General features: G+C 42.2%; 1 protein-coding gene across 1 annotated transcript in view; it reads right to left on the bottom strand.

Moving 5' to 3' along the window:
• Positions 1 to 6,331: 6,331 nt before the first annotated feature.
• Positions 6,332 to 20,080, bottom strand: part of LOC122560381 (ectonucleotide pyrophosphatase/phosphodiesterase family member 7) — a 32,343-nt gene continuing 18,594 nt past the window's right edge. The window contains exons 4-6 of the mRNA XM_043711017.2: positions 17,823 to 18,057; positions 13,714 to 13,840; positions 6,332 to 6,492 (exon numbers count right to left, since the gene is read on the bottom strand). Coding sequence (XP_043566952.2) covers positions 6,429 to 6,492; positions 13,714 to 13,840; positions 17,823 to 18,057 — 426 coding nt within the window. The 3' untranslated portion in view covers positions 6,332 to 6,428. The remainder of the gene's footprint in view (positions 6,493 to 13,713; positions 13,841 to 17,822; positions 18,058 to 20,080) is intronic.

Genomic DNA, 20,080 nt, shown 5'->3' with positions numbered 1-20,080 from the left:
TACTGAGTTGAATGCTATTTAGTCTACCACGCAGTCTAGAGAGAGACAACAGTGTGCAGCATTGTTAGTGTCTCTCCATAATTGTATAAAGGGTTTGTACTGAGGCCCAGGTGGTGGACATTGGCTGCACAATGGCCCTGATCTGTCCTCCACCTCTTCACAAAGATTATCATGGTATCCAAAGCCTGCCATTTAACTAATGGGATTTGACACTAGGAACGTGTTGGTATCTCCCATTCCTTCATCCTGTAGCAGCCTCCTAGCTGCTAAAACACAGAGATTGCTAATTTGGCCAAACAGCAAGGGATGCTGGGTGCACTGGCCAGGTAGAACTCTGAAATCACAAAACCCACACACCACTACAGCAACCAGGTGTTAATGATATTAACATAATGTAAAAGGCAACACTGATCCTGAACAGACATACCCCAACAGCTTATCCACCAAATAAAGGAGGGCTCAGACAAAAAAAAGCACCAGATCCTGTGACATAAAGAAACTAAACAGTAGCAATCCATCCAAATGATTGACTCTGTTTCAAACTATTAAGTGTATCTTCCCAATTGGCCAGAAAACTATAGAAAGTTCACCAAAAGGTATAAAAAGAGAATTCACCTTCAGACCTTGCTCTTGGAATCTTCTGAGGTGGCCAGCATGGCAAGAGCCTGAAACTAGCTGACCATCCAGAGAGAGACAGAGAGGAAGAAAGCAGCTTCACAGATCCAGAGACAGCACCAGAGAGAGAGAGTGCGCGAGCGTGCACAACTGTGTAAATCATGGAGTCAGCTACAGTGTGGAAGCAAGGCATTCAATTCATACCAACTCTCCGAAGAGCATCTCACCTAAACCTATCCTATAATCCCACATTTCCATGGCCAATCCACCTAACCCGCGGGAAGAACTGGAGCCCGCGGAAGAAACTCACGTAAACACGGGGGGATTGTGCAAACTCCACACAGACAGTCGAAGGATGGAATCAAAGCCAGTCCCCTGGTGCTGTGAGTCAAACAGTGTGGCGCTGGAAAAACATAGCAGGTCAGGCAGCATTTGAGGGGCAGGAGACATGACATTTCAGTCATAAACTCTTCAGGAATATAGGAAGGAAGGGGGCTGATTGATAAATGGCGGGTGAGGGTGGGGCTGGAAGAAGGTAATAGGTGAATGCAGGTAGGAGGGTGATAGTGATAGGTCGGAAGGGAGGATGTAACGGATAGGTGGGAAGGAAGCTGGAGAGGTGGGACCGTTGAAGAGGGTGGTGCTGAGTTGGAGGGTTGAGTTTGGGTTAAAGTAGGGGGAGGGGAGATGAGGAAATTGGTGAAGTTGACATTGATGCCATGTGGTTGAATGGTTCCAAGGCGGAAGATGAGGCATTCTTCCTCCAGTTGTTGGCTGGCTTGGATTTGGCAGAGGCCCAGGATTTGCATGTCCATGGGGGAAATGGGAGGGGGAGTTGAAGTGCTTGACCACAGGGTGGTGGCGTTGTTTGGTGTATGTGACCCAAAGAGAGAGAGAGAGAGAAAACACACAACTGTGCAAATCATAGAATCGAAATGTGTTGCTGGAACAGCGCAGCAGGTCAGGCAGCATCCAGGGAACAGGAGAATCGACGTTTCGGGCATAAGCCCTTCTTCAGGAAGGGCTTATGCCCGAAACGTCGATTCTCCTGTTCCCTGGATGCTGCCTGACCTGCTGCGTGTTCCAGCAACACATTTCAGCTCTGACTCCCCAGCATCTCCAGTCCTCACTTTCTCTCTGGCACTGTGAAGCCACCATGCCACCCCATCTATAAGATGCTTTGGAAATACTGTAACCTTAAGGCCAAATAGGATTAGAAATAGTATGTTTAATATTAAAGATTATTGTAACTTAGTGCTTAATAAGATTGGGACTGTTTTGCATTGGTACCAGCTTATGTTCATATCAATTTGACGGCTTCACTATTATGGGACACCTGGGCAAATCATCCATAACATTCTGGTCGGAGCTGTCTAACATGTTTTAAGGAGAGACCAGACAACAATCCAAACGACATCTGCTGGTAGATCTTGTGCAGGCATATTGTACCATGTGTCACAAATGGAGTAAAATCCCATTTTTAAAACATATCTAAATGAAAGGTAAAGTCACCATTGTCCTACCAGATCAACTGGTGGTTACCATGACCGAGGTGAGAAGGAGTGTCCTTCAAGGTAGCCTCAGTCAGAGTGGGAATTGAATCCACACTGTTGACATCACGCTGCATTGCAAACCAGCTGTCTGAGCTAACCAACCCCCTAATATACCATACTGAACAGCCCACAATAATGTCTGGTATAATCATGTGACTAAGTTTCACAGTAACCTTCCAGAACTTTTCCAAAGTCAACGTCAAACCTCAGGTACCTCCTGATGGTCCTGGAATGCTCACTGTTCTGAAAGAATGTAAAACCAGAAATGCTACAACACACAACCGAACAACTTGCTCACCACAGAATCACCGTGACTTCTTTTTGAACTACTAACTACCCATAGTTATCACCCAGGCAGCCAATTAGAAATTTACATGCAAAGCCTATTATGGGCAATTTAGATTTGATTAGTTACAGTGTGGAAACAGGCCCTTCGGCCCAACAAGTCCTCACCGACCCTCCGAGGCGCAACCCACCCAGACTATTCCCCTACATTTACCCCTTCACCTAACACTACGGGCAATTTAGCATGGCCAATTCACCTAACCTTCACATCTTTGGACTGTGGGAGGAAACCGGAGCACCCAGAGGAAACCCATGCAGACATGGCAAGAATGTGCAAACTCCACACAATCAGTTGCCTGAGGTGGGAATTGAACCCGGGTCTCTGGCGCTGTGAGGCAGCAGTGCTAACCACTGTGCCACCGTGCTGCAATTTAAACCATCAAAAGTGAGAGGGGTGGGTAGAGAGAGTGGGAAATGACTAAATCAAAATGGAGTTGGATGGGGAAATAAAGCACTGTATCTCCTGCAGTGGCACCTATCTCCAAAGGCATCAAGAGCAGTGATGGATATCATGTGCTCCATCTCCAATGATATCCAGGCACAAACAGAACTGCGGAAGAGGGGGAGACAGTTGGCAGCGCTGACCTTGAGTGTGCTTTCCCTTTATTTCTTTTTCTTCTTCTTTTCTGTTTTTTTTTTTAACCCAGAAGTGTTATCACACATTATTGAGTGGTTTATCCACCACCAAAATCACCGTGCCTTTTCTCCCTCTTAATTACCACCAGTCATCACCTGTGTAGCCATTTCAATATTTACCTGCAAAGCCCATTAAGGACAAAGCAAACCATCAAACGTGAGTGTGGGGGATGCGGGTAGGGAGAGACAGAAGGGACTAAATCAAAATGGTGTCAGAAATAAAGCACTGTATTCTCTGCAGTGCCCACCTCTTTCTAAAGGCATTGTGAGCATTGATGGACACTGTGTGCTCCATCTCGAAAGACACCCAGGCACTAACATAGTGTGAAAGGGGAACACACAGTTGGCAAAATGACCTTGGGTCTGTCTCATTTTTATTTAACCTATTTTTCTAATCAATCTGTCCACACCTCTGGAACACATGACACTTAAACCTGGGTCTCTCAGTCCAGGGATAGGGTTGAGTCTGCTTTATTTTCTTTGTTAAAATACACTGTTAAACTGGAATCCTACAGTTGTTTTCTGAAGTTATGAATTGAATGTTCACTGTAACTTGTTCTGATTTTTTGTCTCTTGGTATATATCTGCTTGTGTTGCAAAGTGTTCCCTACATCCTGCCCCTATGGGCATGTGAAATACAGAAATATAGCAAATAGAAGCAGGAGTAGGCCATTTGGCCCTTTGAGCCTGCTTCACCATTCATTATGACCATGGCTGATGTCCCAGCTCAGTCTCCTGTTCCCACTTTCTCCCCATAACCCTTGATCCCTTTTAGTCCTAAGCATTATATCTAACTCCTTCATGAAAGCATGAATGTTCTGGCCTCAGTTGCTTTCTGTGACAGAGAATTCCACTGACTCACTACCCTCTGAATGAAGAAATTTCTTATGATCTCAGTCCTAAATGGCCTACCCCTTATCCTTAAACTGTGACCCCTGTTTCTGAACTCACCGGTCATCTTTCCTACGTCTAACCTGTCCAACCCTGTAACTATTTTACAGGTGTGTTGGAGATTCCCGCACCCACATTTTCTCAGGATAAATCCTGCCTCTGTTATTTAACTTTATTGCAATCCTTGCAGTAGATCAGAATCTACCAACAGAGGGAATGGGGAAAAATATGCCCCAATGTTTAACAAAAGGGGAAATAAATCAAATCACAATCTGCTTATGGGCAGTGGATGAGAATAGGGAGAGGGATTAGTTTTTAATCTATCAATTTTGTTATCTGTCCATGACAGGCTCTGAGATGGAAGGTGAGCAGTAGATGGATTAATTGTGTCATTACACAGTGGCTAAGTCAGGCTCAACACAGATATTTTCAAACAGCTTTTGAGTTTTCATCTGTTTGTGATATTTTCAAGGACAGGAAGCCAAGAGATTAGGGTTCCAGCTATGATGCATATTGTTACATTCAATTAAGTGTCAGCAAAAGATGAGTATGATGACCAATGCCAGACAGTACATAGACAATACACAAACTGACTTCTCTCTTGGAACACATTTGGATAAGTACATGATTAAGAAATGTTTGAAGGGATAAGGGCCAAGCATAGACAGATGGGACTAGCTTAGTTTGCGATTATCATCGGCATGGACTGGTTGGACTGAAGAGTCTGTTTCCATGCTGTACGACTCTATGAGTAGCCCATATACCTGAGCTGTGAATGTGGGGCTGGCTGGAAACTGGGGTGGGGAAGATGGTGATTGGTGGTGGGAGGTGGTCATGGGGACTATTGCAAAATGCTGAGTGAAGGCGGGAGATGAGGAACATCCACTGCCTTCCAACCATTTCAAATTGTACAGTTGGTTCTGCTATAACGCGCATTTCTTCAACACGAATTGTCTATGACACAATTTGAAGAATTCAGACCATTATTTGTAGAATGCGGACTTTCCTTACCTGTATTGGCTATAACACGATTCCAGTTTAAATGGTGCTGCTATTGCGCAGTTTTCTTATAACATGGGATTGCACAGGAACGTAACTATCGTTGTATAAGAATAGACCGTACCAGCAGAAAGGAAGGCAGGGGTTGGTGCTTTCACCAGGACACCAGTTCACCATCTTGAGTGACTGATTCAAGGTCTCTCCCAGCCACCAGTGCCGGTGTACCAGGGAGTTGTGGGCATCCCACTCTCTGAGAAGACAGTCTGGTGAAAGCTGGCAGCCTCCCTGTGGGCTTAGGGGACAGTTCTCCCTAATCAGGACCCCATGCTTCACATTGGACTGGAGAATATAGTAAAATTGGTCTGAACTATTTTTGCATTCCCTAAAATGGTATTCCAGTAGTACTGATTCCATTACTATCTGAATCAAAGAGTGTGGTGCTGGAAAAGCACAGCAGGTCAGGTAGCATCTGAGAAACATGACAGTCAACGTTTCAGGCATAAGGTCTTCATCAGGAATGAGGATTGTGAGCCAAGTAGGTGGAGAGATAAATGGGAGAGGGTGTGGTTTGGGATGAAGCTAGCTGGAAATATGATAGGTAGATGAAGGTGAGGGTGAAAGTGATTGGTCGAGGAGGAGGGTGGAGCAGATAGGTGGGAAGGAAGATTGACAGGTAGGACAGTTCAAGAGGACGGTGCCGAGTTGGGAGGTTGGGACTGGGATAAAGTGAAGGGAGGGGAAACGGGGAAACTGGTGAAATCCACATTGATCCCATGTGGGAATTCCCTTTGGGAATGAAATATGCCATACTTACCTCGTCTAGCCGTACACATGACTCCAGACCAACAATGTTGTTGTTAGTTTAACAGCTCTCTGAAATGACTGAATGAGCCAGTCAGTTCCAGTGCAGTTAGGAATGGACAACAAACATTGGGTTTGCTACCGTGCCCACATCCCATGAAAGAATAAAGAACCTGTAACTAGCAATTGAATTTCACACCCTTTGTTTCTAACCTTGTTAACTTCAAATTTGAAATTTTAAGTCTAGAACCCCAATCAATGTGATAAAAAGTGTAGCTCATTGACTGTTGATCCAGTTTATTGAGACTATCAGAATAAGGATTTTACTTAAGCTTGTAGTTTGATCTCTTCAATTTATTTGAACAAGCATTTAATGGCACTGTCTCCATTTTCTTTCCAGCAGGAATTTACCATCTTTATCCGGGTAATAGACATCTCCAAAAGTGAAGACGAGTCACACAGAAACAGAAAATAAAATCACCAAACAAACATTGACATTTCAAAACTGATTTAATAGGTGATTTTAACACACCCTTTAAACATTTTACAGTTGAAAAACTGGCTTGTAATCAACTTTTCAGAAGGACCTCAAAAGTGTGTAGCTGAAGTTTCTTTTCTTTCGATGACTCTGCCATGATTTCTGTGTTCAGACCTGGGGAATAAAGAAACATGTTAGAAGTCACATAGAAGTCTCGAGATCAAGAATAAACTTAGACCACTTTAGGTTAAAAGAGGGTTTGTAATACACTTGCAATATTTGTTGCACAGGTCAGCTCTGTCTTTCTTAGACAGAGAAAAGTTACACTGATGAATAAAAATTCTGTGTTGACCCCATTCTTACCAATTATGTTTCAATTCATTTTTCTTGCGTAAAGGTTTTCAGTAACTGTATTGATTTTTTTAAAAATTGTATAGATATGATCACCCCTCTAAGAATGTATCTTTAAATATGTAATACTTTTAATTAATTTATAAATTCCATTTTTAGGAGGTTCCTCAATGTCATCTGAAAGTTATATTGAGCAATGTTGCTGTATTGTGCATGACCCATCCCTCATTGAGTGGTACAATGCAGGGAACAATTCAATCAATCCACATGCAATAAAATTATGACTGGAGAAATGGTGGTGCATTTTTCAAATAACTAAATTGCACAATTTATGGAATTTAACAACTGTAGTGATTCTGAGTTGGTTATATAGATAACGATAATATAGATGGTGATTTCTCAGAATTTTCAATATACACTGATAGGCCGAAAATAGACCAACAAACGATAGAGAGTGTGGAGATGGGGACAAGGAGTAGAATAAGGTTGCTAACTGGCTTCAAGACGGAGAGCAGGAGAAAAGTGACAGAAGATGGAAAGTGGTGTTTCACAAGGATCAGTGTTGGATCAACTGTCCAAAGATGTGCCATGCTAAATTGTCCATAGTGTTCAGGGATGATTAGGTTAGATGCATTAGCCATGGGAAATGCAGGGATAGTTTAGAGGGATGGGTCTGGGTGGGATGCTGTTCAGATGGTTGACGTGGACTTGTTGGGCCGAATGGCCTGTATCCACACCGTGGGGATTCTGTAAACTGTTGTTCACAATTTACATTAAGTGGTTTGGACATGGGAATATGTACAGTTCATAGATTGCAATTTCATACATAATTTCATATATATTTCCTCCGGTTTCTTCCCACCATCCAATGATGTGCAGGTTATGTGAATTTGTTATGTTAAATTGCCCAATGTCCAGGGATGTGCAGACTAGGTGGATTAGCATGGGAAGTGCAGGTTTACTGGGATAGGGTGGGGGTGAGGGGTAGGTCTGGGTGGGATGTTTTTCAGAGGATCAGAATGGACTTGATCAGTCAAAAGGCCTGCTTCCACACTTTAGGAATCCTATGATTAGAAAAACTTCCCTCAGAGTACTGAGAATGCTAGATTGCCCATAGTGTTAGGTGCATTAGTCAGGGGTAAACATAGGATAGAGAAATAGATTTGGGTGGGTTACTCTTCAGAGGGGCGGTGTGGACTTGTTGGGCCGAAGGGCCTGTTTCCACACTGTATGGAATATAATCTAATTAAAAATACAAAATCAATGCAGGTCAAACTGGAATAAAGTACAGAAGGATGATAAAGAACTTGCAGAAAGGACAAATAAAGTTTAGTGTCAGGTAATAAAATCTGTTCACAGAATAGGGAGGGTGCAGCCTATACAGGGAAGAGAAACAAAGGCAATGCCCCAGTGGTGTTATTGCTAAACCAATAATCCAGAGTTCCAGGTTTTGTTCAACGGACCTGGGTTCAAATCCTGCCACAGCAGGTAGTGGAACTTCAATTCAATAAATATCTGCAATTCCGACCATGAAACTGTTGCCAATTGTTGGGGGAATACCCATGTGGTTCACTAATGCCACTTAGGGAGGGAAACCGCTGTCCTTGGTCTTGTCTCCAAACACACAGCGATGTGACAGACTCTTAACTACCCTCCAGGCAAATAGGGATAGGCAATAAATGCTGGTCTAGCCAGGTCCTCCCATGAATAAAAGAAAAAGAAGAACCACTGCAAATTGTGTTATACATTAGCAAGGCCGTTAAGAAAATACTGGGGACTGAGTTATACTTCTACAGGGATCAAATTAAAAGCCGAGATGTTATGCTATATCTGCATCAAGCATTGGTTAACCCGCACTTGAGGACATTGTGTGTAGTTCTGATTACCACAATTGAAGAAGGTGCAGAGAAGGGTGCTCTCAGAAACTCATGGCTAAACAGTTGAGAGGATTAACAGGCTGAATCTCTTTTCAGTTGAAAGAACAAGCTGAGGGTGACATTAAAATTGTTTGAAAAAGTGGAAGTGTTCCCTGTTCTGGGGATGAGCATAACTGGAGACCTTCAATGCGAGAGAGTCCCCAAGAAATTCTATTGGCAATCCAGAAAAAAAATTTCCCTCAGAGTACTGAGAATGTGGAACACTATCACAGGGAAGAAGTTGAAGTAAAGAGGAAACCAGATAAGCATTTGAGAGAGAAGGGAATAAAGAGTTATGATGATAGATTTAGGTGGAGGTGACTTGAATAGAATAGCCTGGATGTCAGGTCAAATTGCCTGGTTTTGTGTTGCATTTCCTTTGCCAACAATTTAAAATAATTGAAAGATTACCAAAGTATGCTTGACGAAAATCACTTTCCCATATAAAGATATAACAAGATAGACAGCGTTATATTGTCTCCTTTAACCATTAGCTGCTCAACAGGTCCAAAAATTCTATTTCTGATCACTGCATTAACTACCCCTATTAACTCAACTTTCACCAATTTACCACACTTGTGATTCTTACTTACCTCTTAATTGCCTCTAACTCATTGCTTCTGCCCCAGCACACCCAATGCTGTCCTTCACCTCAATCCTCCTGCTTCCCCCTTCTCTTGGCCACTCCTCCTTGTCACTGCCCTTCTCTAAGTCGGCTGCTTCTTGCCTCTTCCCCGTCTTACCACTTGGAACCTTGTCCATCCCGCTGCCTCTCTCAGCTCTCCTGCATATTGCTGCCTCTGCCACTCCCTCTCTCTCTACTTGCCTCCCTGAACATTCATAGAGTCGTGCAGCATAGAAACAGACCCTTTGGTCCAATCAGTCTGCGATGACCATAATCTCAAACTAAGCTAGTCCCAACTGCCAGTGCTTAACCCATATCCCTCCAAACATTTCCTATTCGTGTACTCATCTAACTGTAACTGTATTCACGTGCCCCACTTCCTCTGCAAGTTCACACCACACATACCACTGAGAAAAAAAATTACTCCTCATGTCTTTTAAAAATCATTCTCCTCTCACTTTAAACATATGCCCCCTAGTGTTGAAAACCCTATTCTAGGGGGAAGACACTTGCTTTTCATCTTATCAATGCTTCTCATGATTTTATAAACCTCTAAAGGTCACCTCTCAACTTCCTATGCTCAAGTGACCAAAGTCCCAGCCTATCATCACTCAAACCCTCCATTCCTGGCAACATCCTGGTAAATCTGGGGTTGGAGGGTTTGAGCCATAGGGAGAGGCTGGGGCTGTTTTCCCTGGAGCATTGCAGGCTGAGGGCTGACCTTACAGAAGTTTATAAAATCATGAGGGGCATGGATAGGGTAAATAAACAAGGTCTTTCCCCTGGGGTGTGAAGTCCAGAACCAGAGGATTTAGGGTGAGATGGGAAAGATTTAAAAGGGGCAACATTTTTACACAGAGGGTGGTGCGTGTATGGAATGAGCTGCCAGAGGAAGTGTTGGAGGCTGGTACAATTACAACATTAAAAAGGAATCTGCATGGTTATATGAATAGGAAGGGTTTGGAGAGATGTGGACCAAGTGCTGTAAAATGGGACTAGATTAATGTAGGCTATCTGGTCAGCATGGATACGTTGGACCGAAGGATCTGTTTCTGAGCTGTACATCTCTATAACTCTACAATTTTTTTCTGAACCCTATCCAGCTTAATAATATCCTTCCTGTAACTGGGTGACCAGAACTGGACAGTACTCCAGAAGAGGCATCACCAACATCCTATACAAGCTCAATGTTATTTGGCGAGTGAAGGCAAGGAGAGGGAGTGAGTGAGGCACAAACAGAGCTCAGAGTGACAGGAAAGGAGCAGGAGAGGTTAAGGAGAAGCCACAAGGCGGGGGATGTCAGGTGGGGATAGGGGGTGGCAGGGAGTCTGTGAGCAGCAATGTGTTTCTAAAAATAAAGGCGGTGCAGTCACGGATTATCTCTCAGCCGGAAAATGATGGCAATGCTATTGGGGAATGCCGATTAATTTACAAACTGTGGTAACATTTTCGAAAGGGGTTATGAGTAGCTCCCCACTCTGAACCACTCGCCTTCAACTGGTCAGCCAACAGGGTGTGTAACTCACTGCATTCCCTGTGAATATTACAACCCACCACCACTGGTGATAAGTTCATAATGGCTCCTTTACAACATTCATTGGTCTTGGTAAGCAAACAGGAATCAGTCCCACCAACAACTTACTCTTGTGGTGCCAAGAAGGTTGACATTCTGGTTATCATCAGTGTATTGTGGACACACCCTCTGTCCCTAACCCTGATAGCCCAGAAGGTCATAGAAGGGGCCCACCAAGCTCATTCCAGAACTAAGCCATGTGAAAATCAGGGCTTGGCTAACTGGAGAAAGATCATTTCAACATCGGACCCAGGAAGCAAAGACGACTGAACTGACTTTTCTTTACTAGTTTACCAGTAAACTATTTTTCTGTTCTGAGGAAGAGTCATTGGACCCAAAGCATTAACTGACTCATCTCAACATGCTGCCAGAGCTGTTGAACTTTTCCAGCAATTTCTGTTTCTGTTTCTGATTTCCAGCATCCATAGTCCTTTCGGTTTTTATTTACATTACATTCCAGGACCTACTGCGGAAGCCTGAAACCGTGGATAGGTGCGAGTCCATTCAATTCAATGGGAATTATACCTTCCCGGCAACCTCCTGGTCCCTGGTCCTATTCGTGTACTCATCTAACTGTAACTGTATTCACGTGCCCCACTTCCTCTGCAAGTTCACACCACACATACCACTGAGAAAAAAAATTACTCCTCATGTCTTTTAAAAATCATTCTCCTCTCACTTTAAACATATGTTCCCTATAATATGTTCCAGCCGCAGTAAACCATGGATGACTGAAACCACAGATAACGATTCCATGGACACTGGGGTAGCCCTGTATTGTTCATGTGTGCAGTTTCTAAAGGGATTAGAGTTCAGTTGGTATTGTCATATAGGCGAAAAGTGAGGACTGCAGCTGCTGGAGACTGGATCTCCAGATTGATTCCTGATGACGGGCTCCTGCCCAAAACGTCGATTTTCCTGCTCCTTGGATGCTGCCTGACCTGCAGTGCTTTTCCAGCACCACTCTAATCTTGACTCTAGTATTGTCATGTGCTGATGGTTTATATCTGTTTACTTGTAGCTATAGTTTAATTACTTCTCAAGTAATAATTTATATTTGATACAGAAACCTGGTCCATGCTTTCTACCCAGCTTGATCTGAAAGTTGAGTAAATTGGGATACAGTGCTCATCTTAACACATTGAAATTCGGTACAGCTCTGGAAATAGTGGACCTTGGTTTACAGCACGCTAGCCCAGTGAATCACAACATATTGTGCAAATGGAGTTGTGCTGCGAGGTGCTGCATTTTGCAAAGGCAAATCAGGGCAGAACTTATACACTTTATGGTAAGGTCCTGAGGAGTGTTGCTGAACAAAGATATTGGAGTGCAGGTTCATAGTTCCTTGAAGGTAGAGTGACAGGTCGACAGGATAGCGACAAAGGTGTTTGATATGTTTGCCTATATTGGTCAGTTCATTGAGTATAGGAGTTGGAAGGGCATGTGGAAGCTCTACAGAACGTTGGTTAGGCCACTTTTGGAATATTGTGTGCAATTCTTGTCTCCCTTCTATAGGAAGGATGTTGTGAAACTTGAAAGGGTTCAGAAAAGATTTACAAGGATTGTTGCCAGGGTTGGAGGGTTTGAGCAACAAGGAGAGGCTGAATAGACTGGAACTGTTTTCCTGGAGTGTCAGAGGCTAAAGGGTGACCTTATAGAGGTTTATAAAATCATGAGGAGCAAGGATAGGGGAAATAGACAAGGTCTTTCCCCCAGGGTAAGGGAGTCCAAAACTAGAGGGCATAGATTTAAGATGAGAGGAGAAAGACTTAAAAGGAACCAAAGGGGCAACTTTTTCATGCAGAGGATGGTGCATGTATGGAATGAGCTTCCTGAGGAAGTGATGGAGGCTGGTACAATTACACCATTTAAAAGGCCATCTAGATGGGTACATGAATAGGAAGGGTTTAGAGGGATGTGGGCCAAATGCAGGTAAATGGGACTAGATTAATTCAGGATATCTGGTTGGCATGGATAGGTTGGACCAAATGGTCTGTTTCCTGTGCTGTACAGCTCTATCACTCTATCCTATTCTGAGAGTCCTGAAGCTCACTCTCAGGGTCCACCAGATCTTCGACTATCTGGAGAAAGGAACTTTTGGGCCAATATCTAATTAACATTGAATGACTTATTTACAATTGACTGATAGTTTAGAAGCTGCAAGGCAATTGGTTGATAAGTTAAAAATCTGATGGACAATTTTAGTCCCATAAAATAAATCAGTACCCACTCTGAATTCTCATTTTAAATTGTTCACTCTGTTGGCATGCCCCTTTGAGCCTGAATTTGTTTTTTATTTATAATTAGGGTAGCTCAGTGGTTAGCACTGCTGCCTCACATCACCAGGGACCCAGGTTCAATTCCAGCCTCAGGCGACTGTCTGTGTGGAGTTCGCATGTTCTCCCTGTGTCTGCATGGGTTTCCTCTGGGTGCTCTGGTTCTCTCCCACAATCCAAAGGTGTGCAGGTTAGGTGAATGGGCCATGTTAAATTGCCCATAGTGTTCAGGGATGTGTAGATTAGGTGCATTGGTCCGTGATAAATGTAGGATAGGGGAATGGGTCTGGGTGGGTTATTCTCCGGAGGGTTGGTGTGGACTTGTTGGGCCGAAGGACCTGTTTCCACATTGTAGGAATTCTCTATAATTATTTTCAAAAATTTATATTTTAAATTAACCTGTTCAGGCATACTATGATACCTTTCCAGAGGAGGTAGGAATTGAACCCAGATTTTCTGGTTAAGAGATAGAAAGTACACCACAAGAATCTCATTCATAGCTGTTACTTTATGAGAACATTTTGAGCCGACAATAGTTCACTGATTTAAAGTCTGATGATATAAATCTACAGAGTACACATTTTCAACTTTGCCACAGTTTTATTTGAGTAGAAAGGGACCATACAACAATTCATTGTTTGAACGTGTCCTTACCTTTTGCTTCTAAGAACAGCGTAGTAGGTCACATGTATGATAGCGACTAAGAAGAGGAATGTGGCGACAGCACCTAACCCGATGATTCCAGAAAGTCGATCCGATCTAAAGGACACAACTTCAAGGTCTAAAAGAAAATAATATGAATTGAACCTGCGAATCTTTTGGATATCATTGATGGATTCACCTGTGATAGCAAACTAAAACTGTGATAAAGTATACACAAGTCCACATAACAATGCATTCAAGGCAAAATCTGTTCAATAATGCTGTCTCTGACATAGGCACTGTACAAGCAGATTTCCATACAGATTGTTTATGGTAAATTGAAATGGATATTAAATGGTCTTTTCATACTTGTACCATGAAACAAGAGTCAGGAAATTCTCTGTTATCTCATTCCCACCTCTAATCTGGGCAATGCTGGTGGTGGAGGGGTGGGAGGGTGTAAGGATTTTCATCCAGGAAGCAGGATCAGAGTAAAATCTAGCTCATCACCTCCTCTTGGTGCTGTAACAGTGAGAATAGAGGAGGACCACACAATAAAATGGCTACCGTCACAGCCCTGTTAGTGCTACAACAGAAACAAAAACTCCAGTAAAACATCTTCTCATGGTCTCAACTGCTGGCTGAACTTTGCCCTGTACTTGCTTATTGTCACTGCTGGTGCGTTTGCCGGTTAATAGCTTGTCACCCATGTGAAAGTTGGCCCAACATGAAGCAACCCACTAGTAAGCTCATAACCCATTGGATGCTGCATCGCTTTCTTCTCTGTGGCATGGGAAGGACCAGCTTGCAGGAGTCTGCCCAGCCTCTCCCCTGCTACTGACTGCATTCTCCCAAGTCAATACAGAGAGAGAGATGCGAGTAAATCTTATCCCTTAGAATTCTCTCCAATAGCTTCCCAATCACCAATGTAAGACTCACTGATCTATAGTTTCCTGGATTATCCCTTTCTCAAGCAATAAATATCCAAAGAAAACTAACTCTAATTGATATGGGAATCCATGAGTCCCTTAAACTGGTTTCACTTAAAGTCAAAACTTTCAGGAATGCAACTTCAATGTTTCAATGAAGTCAATATCCACATGTTACAGCTCCAACACATCACCATCCTGACATCTTTATTGCATTTTATTTAACAAATTACATTTTAAGTTCAGAATGTTTTGTTCTATTCAGTAATTTAACTAGCTAAGCTATAGATTTAATGTAATTAGAACAAACTATATTTTGTAGAAGTAAAGTGAATGTAATACTTACATTGTACACTGTACCAGTACAAAATACTGATGCTGGCTAAAGGAATAAAATTTGAAAACTCACAAAATAATCACCTGCTTGTTCAATCTAACTAATGCCTTTGGATACTCAGCAGCTACTGGAGGCTAAAATAGAGTACAAATATTAGCATCTCCTTCGATCATTGCACCAAATATCCAAGTTAGCAGTCATACCTTAAAGCACTCTGGCTTTGGCTCACTCTCACATTCTCACCAGTGGAAACCTGTTAGCTTTTATAAAGGATAGGTGACCCACTATGAATTGAAACTGCTAAGTCCGTCCCCTGCTAGATTAATGAGCAACCATTTAGCCAAGAACCATTAATTATAGAGTTATAGAGATGTACAGCACGGAAACAGACCCTTCGGTTCAAATTGCCCATACCAACCATATATTCCAACCTAATCTAGCCCCATTTCTAGCCCCATTTAAAACAGTTGGCCCATATCCCTTCAAACCTTTCCTATTCATATACCCATCCAGATGTCTTTTAAATGTTCCAGTTGTACCAGTCTCCACCACTTCCTCTGGCAGCTCATTCCATACACGCACCACCCTCAATGTGAAAAGGTTGTTTCTTGGGTCTCTTTTATATCTTTCCCCTCTCACCCTAAACCTATGCCCGCTAGTTCTGGACTCCCGACCCCAGGGAAAAGACTTTGCCTATTTATCCTATCCATGCCCCTCATAATTTTATAAACCTCTAGGAGGTCATCCCTCAGCCTCCGACGCTCCAGGGAAAACAGCCCCAGCCTATTCAGCCTCTCCTTCTAAGTAAAATTCTCCAATCCTGACAAAATCCTTGAAAACCTTTACTGAACTCTTTCGAGTTTCCCCAATATCCTTCAGATAGGAAGGAAACCAGAACTGCACATAATATTCCAACAGTGGCCTAACCAACGTCCTGTACAGCCACAACATGATTTCCCAACTCCTGTACTCAATGCTCTGACCATAAAGGAAAGCATACCAAACACCGTCCTCACTATCCTATCTACCCGCGACTCTACTTTCAAGGAACTATGAACCTGCATTCCAAGGTCTCTTTGTTCAGCAACACTCCCTGAGACCTTACCATTAAGTGTATAAGTTCTGCCATGATTTGCTTTCCCAAAATGCAGCAACTCCATCTGCGACTTCTCAGCCCACTGGCCAATCTGATCAAGATCCCATTATCATCTGAGGTAATCTTCTTCACTGTCCATTACACCTCCAATTTTGGTGTCATCTGCAAACTTTCTTACTATACCAGCTATGTTCACATCCAAATCATTTATATATATATGACGAAAAGTCGTGGACCCAGTATTTGAAAGATTACTGCCACTACCAGATAATTTCTGTTAAACACGTTTTCTTAAGCAGGTTGCAGTTTTAATATCCTAATTCAGAATCTGACTGTTAATCTAATTATAGCTTGAGAAAACTTTACCTGAGATACCTGTTTCAAATTCTCCAGTTAGTCTGAACCACTCAGTCCTTGACTCAGTCTGTGCTCCTTTAATTTATACTGCCCTAATCCCATAGTCCTGAAACTTTATTTCTCTCAAATATCTATCCAATCAGCTTTATAATCTTTGATCCTTTCCATTTCACCTCCTCATAGGCTGACAGTTCCAGGTCTTTAACACTCACTGTGTATCTTTAACACTCACTGTGTAAAGATATTCTTCCTCACATTCCTCTCCTACAGAATCACTGATACGAAGTATTCTAGTGTATCCCGTCCCTCTGAAAATTTACCATTTTTGCTCCCAATAAGTACAACCCTTTCCAACTCACTTAACATCTGCAAGCTGGTAAACAATTATTGCAAGCCCTTTTCTGTTTCTTTTTGTCATTCCTTCGCAGGATGAGGATACTGCAGGCTGTGCCAGCATTTATTGCCCATCCAGTAAAGGGTCCAGAGGGCAGCTAAGAGTCAATCATATTGCTATGAGCCTGGAGTTACATGCAGATGAGACCAGGTAAGGATGACAGTTGCCTTCCTGAAAGGACATTAGATGGTTTTTTCTGACAATCGATTCACGGTCATCATTAGATTCTTAATTCATTTATTGAATTCAAATTCCATCATCTGGCATGGCGAGATTCCAACCAGATCCCTAGAACATTACCTGATTCTCTGGATTAACAGTCCAGTGATAATAGCACTAAGACATTGCCTACCGATCATTAACTGCCATTATCTTCTTCTACTCTCTCTTTGCCCATCTCGCTTTCCTCTAGTACTCCTCACCGTCTCAATGTAGGTGGCTGGTCATCCAAGGATGCTGATTTTAGGGGATTCAGTGATGGAACATCAAGGGAACACTGATTGATTCTTTCTTGTTGGAGATAGTCATTGCCCCCTTGCATTTCAATATCATGAAAGTAACTCATCATTTATGTTGTCCACATTTTGCCTCACTTCAGGATTTGAGGAGTTGCAAATGGAACTGAGCACCATGCAATCTTTCATGCACATCCCTATTCCTGATCTAATTTGGAGAGAAGGTAGTTGATGAAGCAGCTGAATGTCGTTGAGCCTTAAACACTGACTTCAGAAGCTCCATTTTATGCGATACCCATTTTATAAGGCTGTCAGATGGAGTGCCTAAATGCTGGCAGATGAATCACTTCCCTTCCATGCATATAATAAATAATTAAACAGTGTATAACACTGTTAGCAATTGAATGGGTGATTTTACTAATTCCTGTAAATGTCAATGTTGTGAAAAGTATTTAAAATGTATTAGTCTGCACCTAGTTGAAAGGATTATTATTACAAATTGCACATAAATGCCAAAGATGTATAGATGTATTCAGAAAGACTTAGTCAGTACCTGAATTTTCAAATGAATTGAACAACATTCCTTCAGTAATCGCCAATGATCCATTGTTAGGTTCAGGCTTGACTCCTAATAAGTTGCACATTAAAGGATATATATGGACACTGTCAAAAGGCTCCGATAGATAAGCGCTTTTAAAATCAGGGCCAAAAGCTCGGAAAAACATCTTCATGTCCATTTCCTTGTTGTCAAATCCATGATCTCCTCTATTGATATGAAGTATGATTCTCTGCAATTATAAGTGGTCAATTAATGAATGTCTCATTGGCCCTCAATGGACAGGCAGGAGGCTGGAAGAACACTACAAGCCAGGCAGCATCAGGAGGTGCAGAAGTCGACGTTGCGGGTGTAACCCTTCCTCAGGACCTTGACTTCTGTACCTCCTGATGCTGCCTGGCTTGCTGCATTCTTCCAGCCTCCTACCTGTCTACTTTGGATTCCAGCATCTGCAGTTTTGTTTTGTTTCATTGGCCCTCAGAGCAAACAGTGAGGATCTCTGCTACTATTGCAGAAATTAAGGGTGTGTATGTGTGTGTCTGTGTGGATATGTGTGTCTTTATGGGTGAGTGTGTCTATGTGTGTGTCTGTGTGAGTGGTCTATCTGTGTGAGTGAGTGTGTATGAATGCGAGTGTGTATGTGTATGTGTGCGCATGTTTGTTGTGTGTGTTTTGCAAATTAACCAAATGAATAATGTCTTCACTAAACTTGGTATCTTTTCAAAAAAGAGTTTTCTGTAAAAGTAGTAGTGAGATTAATAGCAATCAATCCTTACCTATGTACAAATCAGTTAACAACCTCAAACAAATGCATTTATGCAAATCTGGATTTTGGAGTTGGGTGGTCGAAAATGTTTACACTAGAATTAGAAATAAAGATGTAAAACTCTACTCAACAATAAATTAAAAGCTTTGGATGTGTGGTTAAAGTAGTTTTAAAAAATTCTATCATGGGTTGTGGGCATTGCTGGTAAAGTCAACATTTGTTGCACCTCTCTACTTGCCTTTGAGCTGAGTAGCCATTTTGGGAAAGTAGTTAAGAGTTAAACACATTGTGTGATCTGAAGTCACATGTCAGTGAGACCAGATAAGGTACGAGATTGTCCCTCAAAGGATTAGTGAACTAGATGGGTTTTTATAAGAATTGATAATAGTTGCCATTGTCACTATTGGGTTCACTTGATGAACTCCAGAGATGAAAACTTATCTTAATGAGGAGAGATTGAGCATTTTAGGCCAATACTCACTGGAGTTTAGAAGAATGAGATGAAATCTAATTGAGGTATATAAGATGCTAAAGGGAGTTGACAAAGTAGATGTGAAGTGGATGTTTCTCCTTGTGGAACAATCTAGAATGAGAAGTCAAAGTTTTAGGATAAGGAATGGAACAGATTTAAAACAGATGTGTGGAGGAATTACTTCTCCCCAGAGTCATGAATCTGTAGAATTCATTATCCTGGAGTGTGGTGGATGCTTAAACACTGGGGAAATGTAAGGAGGAAATAGATGGATTTTTAATTGGTAATGGGTTAAACAGAGAGGGGCTGAAAAGTGGAGTGGAGGCTGAGATGAGATTAGCCATGATTGTATTAAATGGTGAAGTAGGTTTGCTGGATTGAATTACCAACTCCGAGTTAGTGGAACTAGCTACGTATCCCAGATTTACTGCTTATTGATCCAAATTTACCATTGGAGTTTAATTTCTACTAGATGTAGTGGAGTTTGAACTTACATTCCTAGAGGATTAGCTTGGTCTCTGGACTGTTAGTCCAGTGTCATTACGCCTTATGCTAGTCTGGTTGAAGCAGAAATAGTCAACTAATTTAAAAGAACTCGATCAGCATGTTGAGGAAATTACGCATGCAGGGATACGGGTGTGACAATGTGGCTTTAAGAGGTGTGTGTTGTCCTGGTTTCTTTTAGAGAGAGAGAGCAGTCTATGAGAAGATAAACAACTTGTAAAGCCTTGGGTTTTTAAAAAAATATAAACAATAGTAGCAGCCTGAGTGGGTGTGGTTAAGATCTCTCAGATCCAGGATTTTTAGTTAGCTTTCAGTTGTTGTTGCTGGGGTCTAGGCAGGGTTGGAAGGTGGTAAATCTCTTCTGGCTGCTACACTGTCTCTGTTCCTCTCAGAATTGTCTTTTGATCTTCTTTCCTCTGGGATTAGAGAACGGCACATGAAACAATGTGTTTTCTGAGTTTGCCTTTTGCCAAGGGTGTGTTTACGGAATGTCACTAAATTGGAAAAGTTACT

Source organism: Chiloscyllium plagiosum, unplaced genomic scaffold (assembly GCF_037043375.1).
Source record: "Chiloscyllium plagiosum isolate Xiang-an unplaced genomic scaffold, Cpla_swu_hap1 HiC_scaffold_20, whole genome shotgun sequence".
NCBI classification, from domain to species: domain Eukaryota; kingdom Metazoa; phylum Chordata; class Chondrichthyes; order Orectolobiformes; family Hemiscylliidae; genus Chiloscyllium; species Chiloscyllium plagiosum.
The sequence above is the reverse complement of the archived record's forward strand: the minus strand, read 5'-3'. Positions and strand labels throughout refer to the sequence as shown.